The following is a 16,025-nucleotide window of genomic DNA, read 5'->3' as shown; positions in this document are numbered from 1 at the left end:
TGGTTTATGCGCCCCAACAGCAGCAAGTCAATCATATCCGTCTAGTTCTAGATCCAGCTACAGCTCCAGTTTCAGATCGTGTTTCGGCTCCAGCTCCAGTTTCAGATCAAGTTCCAAGACACATCTCTAAATCCATTTCGGCATTGACACATCATGACGTTCAGCAACTTAATAGCAATGCTTCAAGGCCACCACTCTGTTCAGTCATATACCACTCCCCCACAGCCCCAGCCAAGCCAATCAGTGATTTTTTTCCACATGCAATTGCCAGCACCTCCCGACATTATCTAACCAAGATAATGTTTGCGAAGAATGGAATGGGTTTCATGGACCCTCTGCAAGTGACAGACATTGCTAACCTGAGAAGGTTTATCAGTATGCTATCCTATCTCTGGATCAAAGTATGCAACCTTGCCCGCACAGAGATCCAGAAAGAGATACACAACAGTGCTGTACACAACAGCATCTCTGTCCATAGGATGCTTACTACCACAGTTCAAGATATGGCCATGCTCATGAAGCTGACCCACCAGAGGATCAAGGAACTTTCTTCTGCCTCAGCTCCTGCCTCAGCTCCTGCCTCAGCTCCTGCCTCAGCTCCTGCCTCAGCTCCTGCCTTAGTCCCTGCCCCAGCTATTGATGTGCAGATTGTAGATCCCACTCAAGCTGCTGCTGATGCACTAGTTGATATGACTGCCTTTGCAGTTCCTGCTGTTAATGCCCCAGTAGCTGGCCCCATCATGCCAGAGACTGTCCAGCCATCTACTTCCAGCATTATGGCCCCTTCTGTGTCAGCCACAGTGCTTGATAGAAAGGCTGGCATACTGATGGATGTTGATTCTGACAATGGGCCACTTGTGCAGAGCTGGCAGACAATCCAGCCTGGGATTGACAGCATCTTGCTAGCAATGACCCTGACTCAAACTGTGGATGAGGGTGCTATGGATTTGGATAGAGATCCAGCACTGGAAGCTGAGTTGATTACTGTCTTGTCTGAGATTTGCAATCAGTTGGCCAATGCTCTGCATGGTTCTGTGCAGGGCAATGTGGGTGCACACCTAATCACCAGTCGGATTTTAGACAGCACACATATAGGCACAGGCAAGCAGGGTCCATTTGGCAGTCTGTACTCAGGCTCTACTATCCACCAGTTGCTACTGGAGCTTAACATTGAGCTCCAGACCACTTTTGGTAGCATGCAACTAACAGTGGAGAAGCCCAGCCAGTCTGATTTTTCATCACCTGTCACTAGAGCCTGTATGGCAAAGGCCAACAGTACTATTCGCAGTACTCCTAGCCACTCAAGAACCTGCAGTGAGGATCTTCCCGATGATCCTCTTAGCCCAGCCTCCAGCCTCCAGCCTCATGCATTGCATCCAGTGCAATTGCTGAATTTGACTACAAGTTCACAGCCCAAGCAGTATCAACTAACAGAGACACCAATCTCTGATAGTGTTCTGATCACTGAGGCTCATGTAGGTGTGCAGCCACCTGGTTCCAGTTGTCCACCTGCATCATTCAGCTCAACCATGCTTCCCACCCCAGTGACAGCAACCTCAGCCAAGCCATCTACCATGTTGGCTTCAAGGGCGACTCCGACTTTGGCTATGCCTTCTGGCCAGAGCATGCCCTTCACTTCTTTTGACACACAGTCTGCTGTGTTTGCTTTAAGCTTCCCAAGCCCTATGTCAGCACCAACTTCCCAGGGTGGCCCAGGGAATCTGCAAGCCACACATGGTGTGCCTCCTGCAATGAGGGCATCACAGAGCAGTATTGGTTATTTGCATGGAGGCATTAGTGCTCCTTTTGCTTCTCCTGGACAGAGCACCCAGAATCCAGTGTTGTCTTGTCAGGGCTTGACTCCACGAGTAGTTGATCAGTATATACAGCAGTGTCTGGGTGAGCTGTCACAGACTCTGGTGCAATTGCCAACACCTACACAGGTGACGACTCCTCCTGCACACACCTCAGTCCCTGCTCAAATACACAATCAGATGCAGATTGCAATCCAGCCTGCTCTTGGTGGTGACCTTCTCTCATACATTGCCAATAGTTGCATTGGTATCCGGCAGCAGCTTATGTCAGAGATGGTCCAGTTTTCCAAGGCACATCAGTTTCTACCAAACCCAGACCAGCAGATCAAGATGTACTATTACAATATGCTTCAGCAACACCTCCATGCAGTTATTCTGAGGTTTCCGGAGGACCTTCGTGTGTCGTTTTACTGGCTACTCAAGCAACAGGAATCTCCTAGTCAGAACGAGAAGTTGTGGCTAATGATTTTGGATCGGCAGTTTTCAGCTAGGAACCAGACTCATAGCTCTACACAGGCATCATCAGCAGTTAGTCTTTCGGAGGACTATTCAGCATGGGGCATGCCGCAGACTGATTGCAGTGATGAGCAGGCATCAGCACAGCATTTTGGTGAATTGTTGTCAGTCTCTCCAGGTACCCCACACCAGCAGCAGCAGCAGATTGTTTCTGCCAGTCCATCATCAGCACAGTTTTCTCTGCCAACACAGCCAAATCATTCCGTCATTCAGTCGAGCCAGATGGTTGGGCCTTCTTATCGCACGCAGTCGGCCCAGTCCCACCATTCAACGAAATTTCACCAGTCCATCCAATCTGCCAAGTCCATTCATTCAGCACAACCCACTCAGCCCACTCAGCCTGTTTGCTCTAAATTCTCGAATTCGTCTAAACAACACTCCCCTACAGTTCTGCAGATTAATCAGTCACCAGCACAAGTAGTCCAGCAACCATCAGCTGCAGGGCGTCCACAGATGTCTATCCAGCAAGGCTCCCAGCACCTCAACCATTTAGTTCACTTTATTGGGCAGAATATCAACCACCAGTCGCATGGTCCAACTAATGGTAATATCGATGGTGATGATGGTGGTGGTAATAGTACGCAGGAGTCAGTGTCCAGGCCGCCTCTTGGACATCAGCCTTCACTCCAGTCGTGGATATTGGCGATGAATCATATGTCAGACATTAAGATCAAGGAATCACTGGTGAATATTGGCGCAAAGTGTTCAGCTGGCAAGATTAGTCAACAACAGATGAACGCGTTTTCCGAACTGGCCAAAAACTTTATACATGAGCGTCAGCGCCGGCTTCAGCAGCAGCAGCAGAGTTTACAGACGCAGCAGCCACTGTCTCCACTGCAGCAACAACAGAGTGCCCAGAATATATTGCAGATTCAGAGGCAACAGGCACAACAGGCAAAACAGCGGGCATACCAGCAAGCGCAGCAGCATGCTCATATACTCCAACAACAGCAACGCTTGCAAAATAATCAAATGCAAATGTGGCAATGGCAGCAGCAGCAGAAGCAACAGCAGCAGCAGAAGCAACAGCAGCAGCAGCCGGCTCAGCAAATTGGTATGATGATGCCCTCTGTCAGTCAAGCGGGCATGGGATTCACACCAACCACAACAGCAGCAGCATTAGCAACAGAAACCTTAGCATACGTATCTACTTCTGCATCTGCATCTCCTACTGTTATGGCTGCAGTGACTTGGCCTGTTGTGGGCAGCGGCCAAATTCCCAGCGCTGTTGGCAGTGTTGGGGACGATAGAATGTTGACGGAGGACGTGTGTATGATTTGTTTTTCGGATGAGCATGCGACGCCGCGGTGCTTGGAGCGGTCTAATTTGGGAGTTTTGTATAGGCGGTTGGCGGAGGTTAAAGTTGACCAGAGATTGAGTGAGAATAGGCGGTTTGCAGCGGTCAGTACGGTGAAGATGATGATTCAGCAGGCGGAGATTGAGGAACTGCAAAATAATTCGGAGCAGCAACAGTAGGGGTGTAGTTCGGGCTGAGTTTTTATATTTTTTCAAATATTTCAGTAGCCTTTTATATTATAGTTTCTTACCCCTTTCAATCAATCAATTTCATTTCTTGTTTTTTTGTTCATTGATTTGAGAGAAGCATTGAAATATACAATTAAACATGAAATATAAATAAATAACGGCGGGAGAAAAAATAATACGTATATGATTTTAAGCGATGGCAAAAAAAACAAGCGCGAGCAAAGTGGTACCGAGCATATCGCCAGAACCAGTAATGAACGGGTTAACGCAGTCATCAGGATCATACCCTCTGGTCCACAAGTAGTTGCAAGCAACGCGCACCAGAGCTAAAATAGCAATTCCATGGACCACCGTAGCCGAAGTGTAAACGAGGATAAACCACAGGTTAACATTTAGTGACGGGTCAACGAACTGGTGCATGGCCAAAAAGCCAACCTGCACCGGGATATTGATCAGCAAGAGGATAAGCATAACGAGATCATGCTCGGCCGACGAATCCCTTCCGTTCTGCCTACTGTGGAGATGCAAGCCTGTGGATAGCCGGGAGGCGAAAACCGTGCCAATATTGCCGCCGATGCCGTTGAGTACGGGGACCAGGGCGGGCATTCCGGGATACTTGTCGGCGCATTTTTCAACAATCAGACCAGCAACACTGGAGGTTATGGCGGCGTAGAGGAGCGGGAGCCAGCCTTTAGAAATATGATGGGACATTTGCTCGTTCGCGCGCACGACCTGGAATAGTACAAAGCCGAGGGCGACGAAGCCCAGGGTGATGAGCAGCGGCCAGGGGGTGTGCATCAGCGGGATAAGGAAGCTGGTGAGGAGCCCGAGGATCAGCAGCGTGGTCATATCGCCAAAGCTCGACGCTATCGGCGTGCCAATGTTATCCGGGTCGACGCCATATGCGTGGCTGATGCGGACTGTGAGGGCGATGAGTATTCCGATAACCGCGCTGCCGATGACCGCGCAGCCAATACCGGAGGCCATAAGGATAGTGGCTTCGAGAAAGAAATTAAACACAGCACTCTCGCTACTGCCTCCGTCGACTCTGTCTCGGGACACCAGGGAGAGCACCGTAGAGATGAAACCGATGCAGACACCGACGACAGTAGATTGTAGCAGTAAAAGTTCCATATTTGATCGCATCGCCCGGATGCCCTCCTTTTTATTATCAAAGACGCCGCAGTTTGCCAAGGTCGAGAGCCGTGTGGACATGTTGAGCTCTGTGTTGCTCTTGAGGTTGAGCATAATGGGAACCATGATGAAGAGCGCCGGGATGCGGTCGAATGCTGGATTGGTTTGGATAGTGCCTAGAATGTACCCGGCGAGAATCGATCCGGCAACAGAAACCAGCAGCGCTGGGAGCACTTCGATTGTGAGCTCTTTGATTATTTGGCGTGGCGACTTGTATCTTTCCTCGGTGATGGCGGACTCCAGTGTGGTGAATGTGCTTGCTATGTCAGAGTCGTGGTTTGAGTTGTCAATGGTATTATCAATATTGCTGCTGATGCTGCTGCTGCTGCTGATGCTGTGGCGCATAGGTGTTAGAGCGATGTCTGAGCTGTACCTGCTTTCGCTAGGGTGGTCTGAGGTCGTCAGGAGTGAAATATTGGATTTGCTGTGCGTGCTGCTTTGATGTTGCAGCTGTGGGTGGAGAAAGTTGTTTGCTTCATTAGTGTCGTTATTATTGTCGCTGGCAATAAAGGAGTTGGATATGATTAATGGCGATAACTCAATGTTTAGAGTCTCGCCACTACTGCTCATTGTGTCGTGACTTCTGAATGGCATAATGTAAAAAGCGGTTATTAAAGGCGCATGCAAAAAAATAAAACAAAAATAAAAAAGTTTAAGGAATTAAAAAATGAAAAGTGTGTTTACGGTACTAAGTTTTTTAATTACAAATTAACAAGAAAAAAGAAGAGAAAAAAACGAAAAACGAAATTTAGAAACAAAAATATAATAGAAATTGTTACAAGAGACAAAGTCGAAACGGATATTTTTTCCACCTGAACTTAAGAGTAGTGGAGAATCATGGGAACAATGTATATAAAACAGAGTCCAAGACCTCCCTTCTCCCCCCCCTCAATGAAAAGAGAAACAAAAAAAGAAAAGGAATTGTTTTGGAACGCGTGCCTTCTTTTATTTCTTTTTTCTTTTTCTTTTGTTTCTTGTATAAACCAGTTAAACGGCACATCATCCTTCTTGTTTTTTGTATTGTCTCTGAAGTATTTTTTATTGACAGTAACATGACTGTGGTTCAGCAACAAAAAAGATAGGGGGGACAAGCATTAATGTGCATGTCACAAGAGAAAACTCCTGGCAAACAGACAAACAAACAGAACACATCTTTCACTTTTATAGAAATGTGCCTAAGCCTTACCAATTACTTTTGCATGGATGGATGGAGCCCCCAAATGACAACAAGAGGAATATTCCAAATACTGCTTTATTTTTGCAAGAGACTTGGCCTAGCTGCCGTGTGGGTTAACTGTAACTGAATTTATTATTCAAGGAACTGGGCACACACAAAGTAAATCAACATATTGATGCTGTTTCTTGGTTAAAACAAAGCCAAAGCTTATCGTAATTCGCATTTCTGCTTCCTGCTTGCTTTTTGTTCTTCTCAGACGCTTAAAGCATTCTAAATACCATCTTTTTTTCTCACATGGGCAATTGGCGCCTGTGAATTTGTCATCGGCTAATTAATTTTGTTCCTGATTGGTGGGTCCAAAGGATAGCGTTATCTTGTGCGTTTTTCTTCTTTTTCTGGTGGTAGTGGAATAAATAAAATATAGATAGACAGATCTCAATCTTTTTCTTTTCCTTACTGTTCCGTTATCATCACAATTAGTCCTACCTCCACTTTTACTTTTATTTTATTCGCACTGATAAGAAAAATGCTTCGTACCCTAGCTTCTCGCAGTCTCGCGTCCAAGGTACGCCCAGCTTCCAGCGCAGCAGCAGCAGCCACCGGCGCGTTTCTCCAGCGTAGCCTATCAACCAGCCGACCCGTGCGCTCCGGAGGCAGCAGCACCAACCCGCCAATGAGCTTCCCCTGCATTGACAAGCTGGAAACCCGCCAACGCGATCTCTCCAACGGACCCGAGCCGCTGTACGAAAAAGTCGTCACAGGATACAATCTTTTCCACCACGCGCAGCCGTTTGTCTGCGACCACGGCGGCGTTCTGAGCCAGATCCAGCTGGCTTACGAGACCTGGGGCCGGCTGAACAAGGACCGGTCCAACGTCATTCTGATCCACACGGGGCTTTCCGGCAGCTCACACGCGCACAGCCACGAACGGAACACGCGCGCCGGATGGTGGGAGGCATTCATTGGGCCAGGGAAGGCAATTGACACGGACAAGTTCTTTGTTGTCTGCACGAACGTGCTCGGCGGATGTTATGGGTCGACGGGGCCTGGGTCAGTGGATCCCCTGACCGGCCAGCGGTACGCGACAACGTTCCCGGTACTGACTGTCAACGACATGGTGCGGGCGCAGTTCCTTCTGATGGACCACCTGGGTGTCGACCGGCTGTACGCCAGCGTTGGCTCGAGCATGGGCGGGATGCAGTCCTTGTGCGCGGCGGCGCTGTTTCCGCAGCGCGTCGGCCGCCTGGTCAGCATCTCGGCGTGCGCTCGGTCGCACCCGTACTCGATCGCACTGCGCTTTGCACAGAGGCAGGCGCTGATGAGCGACCCGAACTTCAACCGCGGGTTCTACTACGATGGCGTCATGCCGCATGTCGGGATGAAGCTGGCGCGGGCGATTGCCACGGTGACGTATCGGTCTGGCCCCGAGTGGGAGCTGCGGTTCGGGCGGCGGCGGCGCGCGGCAGACCAGCCGCCGATGTTTTGCGCCGACTTCTTGATCGAAACCTACCTGGACCACCAGAGCGAGGGCTTCTGCCTGCAGTACGATGCGAACTCGCTGCTGTATGTGTCCAAAGCCATGGACATGTTTGATATCAGCCGCTCGGTGACCGAGCGACTGCGCGCGCAGAGGGAGGAGGCTGAGCAGGGCCTGGCGGCGAAGGGCAGTGGCGGCGGGCGCACGGTGTGTGGCGCAGGGTCGGTTTGCCTGAGTGAGGCTGAGAGCCCCGAGAGCCACGTGGGCCATTCCAGTGTCGAGACCGGCGATGAGATCATGGCCGACTTGGTTGCTGGAGTCAAGAACGTCATGCAACCGACACTTGTGCTCGGCGTGCAGTCCGACATCCTGTTCCCGGTCAAGCAGCAGAAGGAGATTGCGGACATCCTGCGGCGCGCCGGAAACACGAACGTCACATACTATGAGTTGGACGCCATGTACGGCCATGACACGTTCCTCATTGACAAGGTCAACGTCGGCGCGGCGATCAAGGGGCATTTGGAGAATGTTTAAATAAAATATGATGAAGGATCAGTGCTTTGCAGCGGCGCCGGCTTGTGCGGAGACGTGGGCGCGGCGGTGAACGTGATAAAATCGCGCTTCAGGTACGGGTCGACCTGCAGAACGCTGGCAATGTTGCCGCAGCGGTAGCAGTAATTGGGCGCCGACCACACAGTGGATAGCCGATCGTTGAACTGCACCAGGAAGCCGTCCATGCATAGCTGGTGAGCGCGCAGAATATGCGACATTCCGTTGTTGTGCAGGAAGCGGTCGACGACCTGGGCGCCAAAAGTGTACCCGGCGCCGCGCTGCGACCTGCCAAAGCCCTGGATATCCGGGTCCGGGTCAGACCACAGGATGTCCGCCAGCGGGCCCTCGTGCGGGATCTCGCCGAACCGGTCCAGCACGCGCAGCTGGTCGATATGCGAGACAGACGGGGACAGCCCGCCGTGCACACAGAACACGCTGTCCTCGATCACCACAGCCAGTGCAAGGTAGTCGAACAGATCCGTGAACTCTCGCCATACTACCGCCGATCCGCCGTACTTGGTCGTGCACTCGGTGTAAAACCCGTAGGTTTTCGTAATGTTGCGCGATTCATGGTTGCCGCGCAAAAGGTGGATTCTCTGCGGGTACCGCAGCTTCAGGCAGCACAGAAGGCTGATTGTCTCCACGCTGTGGTTGCCGCGGTCGACGTAGTCGCCGAGAAACAAGTAGTTGGTATCTGGGCACTGCCCACCAATGGCGAATATCTCCAGGACGTCGTGATATTGCCCGTGCACGTCGCCGACCACTGTGACAGGAGCGGACAGTGGGACAACGTTGGACTCGTTGGCGAGGATGGGCCGTACTTGCAAGCATAATGACTGAACTTGACTTTCGGCCAGTAGCTCACCGTTGTAGAGCTGCGCTATGCACTTGTCGATGTCCAAAACCATTCTTTTTAAAATGACGAAATGCAGAAAAATAAATTAGAAAGTTAATAATACAAGTACAAGAAAAATGAAGCTTAACAGAAACATGGAAAACATAACGCATCATATTCAATTTTTGAGCTTTCATTTTAAGTGCGTAAAATGGAAGTAAAGCTTGACAATGGCAGGACATGTGAGCTGCGGCGTGCATAAATTGTGCTCTCTTTAATCAAAACAAGCCTACTCTAAAAACAAAACCCCAAAATAAGGGCTTAGCCGGGAATTGAACCCGGGACCTCTCCGACCCGAACGGAGAATCATACTGCTAGACCACTAAGCCAAGGAATGCAATTGCTTTAACCCAATCACAATCTGTTAGCAGAGCTACCTTTAAAGCACTATATCTAATACGCTAGTTAGCTAAGTTTTGCAGCGTCATATTACGGCTTTATTTTATTTTTGACTCATTTCAACCTACCCCAAAATACCATTATCTTGGGTTTTTAACTGATTGATAGTGCCTCAACTAACAGAGGACATGTTTGCCTAGGCAGGTGGGTGTGGTGGATACATACTACTTTGTGTTGCCTTGTCAGGTGTATTGATAGCTATGCGTCTGTGCATATCATTGCTTTCTTTTTTCTTTTTCTTCCGGGAGTATCACCCATCTGTTTGTTTTTTTGGGTGTAACTAGCTTTACACCTTAACAGCTAAAACACTCTTTTGTTTGCTCAGTTATCAGTTGCTTGGTTAAACTATTGTTTGCGATATGGAACTATTTTCAAGCAATAGAATAGTAGAGAGTATCAAGGAGAACAGTCGGATTCTTTTTTGATAGTACAATCACGTGAATGTAGCATTGATTGATCCCATTTGTAATGGTTCTGGCCGATCGCCCGGCTGGAGTATAAAGCATTTTTTCCAGCGCGCCACTTTCAACAGGATAGCCTCATATCGACTGTACTTTACAGGATCATGTATACAGTTAATTTTCAGTTTCTTTATTCACCGAATAAAGACACACAAACCAAGCTGGAAGATGACAAACAGTGCGCCGTCCGTAAAGGGAGGTGTCGAACCCGCTTTGGGTTTGTCGATGATCTTGCTGGTTGCGCCCTCGTGTTCTGCTATTATTGCTGCCACGGGTTTATGAGTGCGACTCAGCGAGGACGGTCGCACATTCTGACAGCCTACGTTACCACCCACACACACAACACAACACACACAATCAAAAACAAAACAAATTTAAATTTGGTCGTTAAACATAACTTATGCAGCTCTGTGCATATTGTTGGTAAATGGCATTCATTGCGTTTTACCAATGCTGAAAGTAATGCGATACTAAGTATAAAAAACCAAATACTGTCCCCACCACCATAGCTACTTATCTAGGATAAACTTGGAGTATATTATGAAATATTAATCATATTCACTATTACCTTCTCTAATTATCTAATTATTATTCACATATTTATATCACCTTGCAATGAATTCATATTAATTGCTTTTTCAAAAAATAACATTTAACTCCTAGCATTTGGGCTTTATGAGTGTATATTATAAGCACACGGATTTGCTTTGCAAAACTATTGCTTCTCTATATTGAGTTTGCCAATGTATTCAAGAGCTTTGCACTGCCCATCTGACATGGCTGCGACAAAGAAAATGGATGTGATGGCGGCGAGAACAAAAAGAGAGCCAAGCTTTATGGTAAATCAATAGAAAATACAATTATACTAATGATGGTACTGATGTAAAATTGAAGAAAATAGTGATGTCGCTGTTGATTTTGTATTTAAATATTTTTGAGTACATATTTTTATGTTTCATTCACATTCGTGTATTTTGGTAATGTGCTGGTGTGTAATGATGCACTTGTTATGTAAGAGGGGGTGGGGAGCACTACTGTAATAGTGTTAGAAGAATGGGTGTGAAATTATAAAGGTTTTTATTACTAGTGTTTCTAAAGTGCTATTATCGCCGGCCTCGCCTTATATATATCTCCTTGTCTTTGTGGCACTCACTGGCAGTCGTGTGCTCCGTTTGCGCGAACTGGTCCTTATGAGAGTAACCCGGGTCTCTGATATGGCATAATTGGCATGTCTGTATTCTTGCGTCCGGCACCTCCATTTCGGGACAGGCAGTATGTCCGGATGTCAATTATGGCGCCTAATTTGATCCCCTGTAATTTGGCCCATATCAGATCCATCTGTTAGCTGACGAGAAGCTGTCTCATGATTTTCGTCCTCAGCGTCTGCCTCCATATCCTCGGGCTGCGTAACAAACTATTGCTCAGTATAATAATTGCATATACAAACGCAAACCATGATGTGTCCACAAAAATCATTTTTATCTGCTAATTATTGAAATGGGAAATATACAAGTTGTTTTGAGGGAACAACACATTTAAACATTATTATACGCCTTTCATACGGATGTATTTAGTGTTTATGGAAAATTAAATACGCAAATACTAATGGTTTACATATTTTTCGTCACTCCAATTGCAAATCTTCATTCCGCCCTTAGAATAATTTTCGTTACAGAAGCACGCAACCAGATTCTGCAATAGAGACCATGACGGGAAAGGTGATACAGCAGATACTCGGTCTTATTCATCAACTTTAGTTTTTGTTGCTTACTTGTTTTATATCTCGATCAATGTATCTGTTTTCTCTCCAGTTGCAAATCTTTAAAAAGCTGACATGCCAGGAATACTTGGCTGACGGCCCAATGCTTTGTTCGTCATAATCAAGCTCTTCACATAATGCTTTATTTTTATTATTCCGTTCTGTTTGTGTGCAACGTGCGGCTGCCACACTTATATCAAAAATTGGTTTTTGTTTGTCAATTATTTCATAACGCATAAACAAACGTTTTACCCTAAACCTAACTTTAATAAACAAAAATAAAATGACAGAAAGTACCGAACAGTGACTCCTTTTTTCATACACAATCCGGTGACTCGCATATTGCATCATCTTTATTATCATATTCTTTATTTCGTATCAAAGATTGTTTGTCAACGCTCCGATTGACGTGTCCAGATCGTTCATGCAAAAACAAAATAAAATGTCGCACAAAAAAAACGACACTTCATATTCTATATTTCATGTTCGCCAACGGTCATTGTTTCGAGTATAAATTTACACATTCGCTCGATTATTGCCTTTTTATCACCTTGTTCACCATCAACATTATCAATTATTTTATACAAACACCATCCCAGAAAAAATGTCAACTATTCCCACTCTTATCGTCGCTCCCGCCATCCTGGCCGCCGGAATTGCCTACAAGTACTCTGGCGGTCGCGATGACAACCGGTTTGTCAACACCGCCGGCATGCGCACCAGGCGCTTCAGCAGTGCCGGCGAAATGACTAGCAGCAACAATACTGGTACTGTCGCCGACATCCACCAGCAACGCACGGTGACCAATATTGAGGGCCCTCACCCAATGGGAGCCAAATTTGAGCAGGATTTCCAACCCAAGGTCCCCCTCGACCTTCACCGCGCCGACGCCTTTGTACCCACCAGTATGCTCAGCACAGAGCAGCACACGATTGGGACAACCACCAACACTGATACCAACACTGGTACCAGCAATGGTAGAAACCTCAACACCAAGTCCTCGCCGTGGAAGCAGATCCTCTCCAACAACATGGTCACCGAGAAAAGCGATTCGACGCAGGGCTATCCAAACACCACGCAGGGTATCAAGCGCAAGTCTTGGTGGTACCGCACCTTCCATGGTATCACCGGTGATCTCGGCCCCATTGAGCACATGGAGGATTACAGCGGATCGCTGCAACAGCAGCAACCTTCTGCGGACAGCGCCAACATAATGCAGGGCACTGTGTTCAACTCCATCGCCCCCGATAACCAGGATCAGCTGCTACGCTCAAAGGGCTGGACCAAGGCCAAAGGCCTCGAGTCTGACTCGCCCACCACGCTCAACTCTATCAGCAAGTCAGCCAAGGACAACGGCACCAGCGACATCCACAAGGCGTCGCGCGCTGCCGAGGATGTCACAAATAACGGTGTCCGCGGCACCCGCGATGCCCATACAGCGGCTGCCGAGGCCATCAATGGATCCACCAATAGAACGTCCGACGGCTGGGGCTGGAACGCCCGCGACGCCAATGATTCTGTATCAGACGCTGCCAGGTCTGCCAGACGCCGCGCCAGCGGTGTTTCTGATGACGCCAGACATGCTGCTCAGGAGACCCGTGGCTGGTTCTGGAACAAGAAACAGGACCTGGACGATGCCGCGTCGGAGACGTCGCGCACTGCCAGCCGCCGTGCCAGTGATGTCGCTGACAGTGCCAAGCAGACCGCCGACGAGGCGCGTGGCTGGCTGTGGAACAAGAAACAGGATCTGGATGATGCCGCGTCGGAGACGTCGCGCACTGCCAGTCGTCGTGCTAGCGATGTCGCTGACAATGCCAGACATGCTGCTCAGGAGACCCGTGGCTGGTTCTGGAACAAGAAACAGGATCTGGACGATGCAGCGTCGGAGACGTCGCGCACTGCCAGCCGCCGTGCCAGTGATGTCGCTGACAGTGCCAAGCAGACCGCCGACGAGGCGCGTGGCTGGCTGTGGAACAAGAAACAGGATCTGGATGATGCCGCATCGGAGACGTCCCGCGCTGCCAGCCGCCGTGCCAGCGATGTCGCTGACAGTGCCAAACAGGCTACCGACGAGACCCGCGGCTGGTTCTGGAACAAAGCTCAGGACGCCGAGGACGCAGTCTCGAATGCCACCAATACCATCAAGCGCACTGTGAGCAATGCCTCGGACAGCGTAAAGAACGTTGCTGAGGATACGGGCAGCTGGATCCGGGACAAGAAGCAAGGGGTTGATGAGGCCGCCATCAGCACTATTGATGCTGCCAAGGACAACGCGCGCTACGCTAAAGATGTTGTTGGCGACAAGGCCCAGGATGCCAAGGATGCTGTCGTCGACAAGACTTATGCGGCTACGGATGCTGTCGTCGACAAGACTTATGCGGCTACGGATACTGTCAAGCAGGCCGCTGACGACACTCGCGGTTGGTTCTGGAACAAAAAGCAAGATGTCAATGAGGCCGCCGCCAACACTCTTGACGCTGCCAAGGACAACGCACGCTACGCTAAAGATGTTGTTGCCGACAAGGCCCAGGATGCCAAGGATGCCGTCGTCGACAAGACTTATGCGGCTACAGATACTGTCAAGCAGGCCGCTGACGACACTCGCGGTTGGTTCTGGAACAAAAAGCAAGATGTCAATGAGGCCGCCGCCAACACTCTTGACGCTGCCAAGGAAAACGCGCGCTACGCCAAGGATGCGGTCGTTGATAAGTCCCTGGAAGCCCGCGAGGCGCTAAAGTCTAATGCGCAATACGTTGAGGAGTCTGCCAGCCAGGCAGCTGACAACACCCGCGATTGGCTTGCGTACAAGAGGGATCAGGCCCAGGATTCCGCCGCTCGCGCCGCCGACTCTGCCAACAACGTTGCTAACCGCACGGCCAACACCGTCGGGCGCACTGTTGATGCCTCGAGCCAGTGGATGTGGGACCAGAAGAGCAAGGCCGACCAGTCCATTGCCAATGCCGCCGAAACAGTCAAGGAGAGTGCCGAGGATGCACGTGACAATGCTCTGCGCAGAGCAGAGTTTGCCGATCGCTCATACTGGCAGAGATCGTATGACGCTAATCACCCTGATGTGAGAAGCGCCACGACCGCCGACTCTGTCCGCCGCTCTGCCAACGACACTGTTGATTCTGTGCGCCATTATGCCAATGATGCTGCCGACTCTGCCCGCCGCTGGACCAATGACCACATTGACAGTGGTCGGGACAATATGCGCGATGCTGGCGACTCTGCTCGCCGCTCCCTGGACTCTTCCAAGGACGGGTTCAAGCAGCGCCGCGACTCGATGATGTCGGGCGTGAGCTCAGACAACTCGGTGCTGCATGCGCTCGATGACAAGTTCAACGAGGCGCGCTCTGCGCTGCGCAACACTAGCGATGAGCTCAAGACCATGGCTAGCGATGCTAGCACGCGCGCATCGCAGAAGATCAAGGATGCCGCTGAGATGGCCCGCCCTACCCCGACTAACGAGGGATTGGTTATTGAGGACCATGATGGCGGCAACCTCCATGCACTGAGCTACGACTACCGCGCTGGCAGCCTCGGCGAGCCAACCCGCCAGGACTTTGACTACGAGCAAAAGCTGCGCTTTGTCGAGGTGAACTCGGGCATCCCCACGCTGAGCTCGACCAGCTACACTCGCGGCTAAAATGTATATTTTTTTGTTTTCTCGTACCAATTTTCTCTTATTTTTATTCAGTTCGATTTGAATCGTTTTTATATAAAAAAAAGTATTTTCTTCACTTTCGAAAATATGGACCATTGTCGTCGTTGCTGTTGTCGCCGCTCACAATGCATTAATTAATTTTTACGCTGGCCCTGGCTGCCACCACCACCGCCATTAAATCCGCAATAAAATATTTTTTTTAGAATATTAGGCTCGTTGGCATTGGCCACTGCTATAGTATTCCCGATCGCACACAGAACGGAATCCTCCATCTCCTGGCGGAGCCGATTTGATTTGTTGTGTATCCGCAACACTGGTCCTATCCTGATCCTGCTTTAGGTATTTTGCATGTCTATTACTGACGTAGCAACGCGCACCCGTTTATTTTTTATTTCTTGGTCAAGCCTGTTTGTCTTTCTTTTTCGCGGCTCAAGAATCCAAAAACAATGCGTGCGATAGAGGGGAAAGTGGGCTTGGCCTTATTATCAGCCTGATGCGCCATTTGGAAACTCACAATCTAAATTTAACAGCATGCATGCAACACCAAAAAATACAGATCGCCCATTTTTGCTTTCGGCTACATTTTGGCCTTACCTTTTCTCCGCCCAATTATTTTGTTGCTAATTGGC

At 49.2% G+C, this 16,025-nt stretch overlaps 6 protein-coding genes and 1 non-coding gene across 7 annotated transcripts; 3 read left to right on the top strand and 4 right to left on the bottom strand.

Moving 5' to 3' along the window:
* Positions 1-594: 594 nt before the first annotated feature.
* On the top strand, positions 595-3,879 carry BX661DRAFT_188523 (uncharacterized protein). The gene has a single exon (XM_051537431.1). The coding sequence runs from the start codon at positions 690-692 to the stop codon at positions 3,804-3,806; it is 3,117 nt and encodes a 1,038-aa protein (XP_051388947.1). The 5' UTR covers positions 595-689; the 3' UTR covers positions 3,807-3,879.
* A 39-nt stretch (positions 3,880-3,918) lies between these two features.
* Positions 3,919-5,798, bottom strand: BX661DRAFT_188522 (uncharacterized protein). Its single transcript, XM_051537430.1, has one exon. It carries the CDS (start codon positions 5,601-5,603, stop codon positions 4,005-4,007), a length of 1,599 nt encoding a protein of 532 aa, XP_051388946.1. The 5' UTR covers positions 5,604-5,798; the 3' UTR covers positions 3,919-4,004.
* Positions 5,799-6,859: 1,061 nt separating this feature from the next.
* BX661DRAFT_146409 (homoserine O-acetyltransferase) lies at positions 6,860-8,197 on the top strand (the record flags this gene model as incomplete). Its single annotated transcript, XM_051533165.1, has 1 exon — positions 6,860-8,197. One exon carries the CDS (start codon positions 6,860-6,862, stop codon positions 8,195-8,197), a length of 1,338 nt encoding a protein of 445 aa, XP_051388945.1.
* BX661DRAFT_194640 (Metallo-dependent phosphatase-like protein) lies at positions 8,194-9,123 on the bottom strand (the record flags this gene model as incomplete). Its single annotated transcript, XM_051537896.1, has 1 exon — positions 8,194-9,123. The coding sequence occupies one exon, from the start codon at positions 9,121-9,123 to the stop codon at positions 8,194-8,196; it is 930 nt and encodes a 309-aa protein (XP_051388944.1).
* A 244-nt stretch (positions 9,124-9,367) lies between these two features.
* Positions 9,368-9,439, bottom strand: BX661DRAFT_t121. The gene has a single exon. It is a non-coding gene; the product is annotated as a tRNA-Pro (tRNA).
* A 1,556-nt stretch (positions 9,440-10,995) lies between these two features.
* On the bottom strand, positions 10,996-11,234 carry BX661DRAFT_188517 (uncharacterized protein). Its single transcript, XM_051537429.1, has one exon. It carries the CDS (start codon positions 11,227-11,229, stop codon positions 11,074-11,076), a length of 156 nt encoding a protein of 51 aa, XP_051388943.1. The 5' UTR covers positions 11,230-11,234; the 3' UTR covers positions 10,996-11,073.
* Positions 11,235-12,235: 1,001 nt separating this feature from the next.
* On the top strand, positions 12,236-15,630 carry BX661DRAFT_68134 (uncharacterized protein). The gene has a single exon (XM_051539409.1). It carries the CDS (start codon positions 12,334-12,336, stop codon positions 15,376-15,378), a length of 3,045 nt encoding a protein of 1,014 aa, XP_051388942.1. The 5' UTR covers positions 12,236-12,333; the 3' UTR covers positions 15,379-15,630.
* Positions 15,631-16,025: the final 395 nt, after the last annotated feature.

This window comes from Kickxella alabastrina (genome assembly GCF_025024165.1).
Source record: "Kickxella alabastrina strain RSA 675 chromosome Unknown BX661scaffold_31, whole genome shotgun sequence".
NCBI classification, from domain to species: domain Eukaryota; kingdom Fungi; phylum Kickxellomycota; class Kickxellomycetes; order Kickxellales; family Kickxellaceae; genus Kickxella; species Kickxella alabastrina.
The sequence above is the reverse complement of the archived record's forward strand: the minus strand, read 5'-3'. Positions and strand labels throughout refer to the sequence as shown.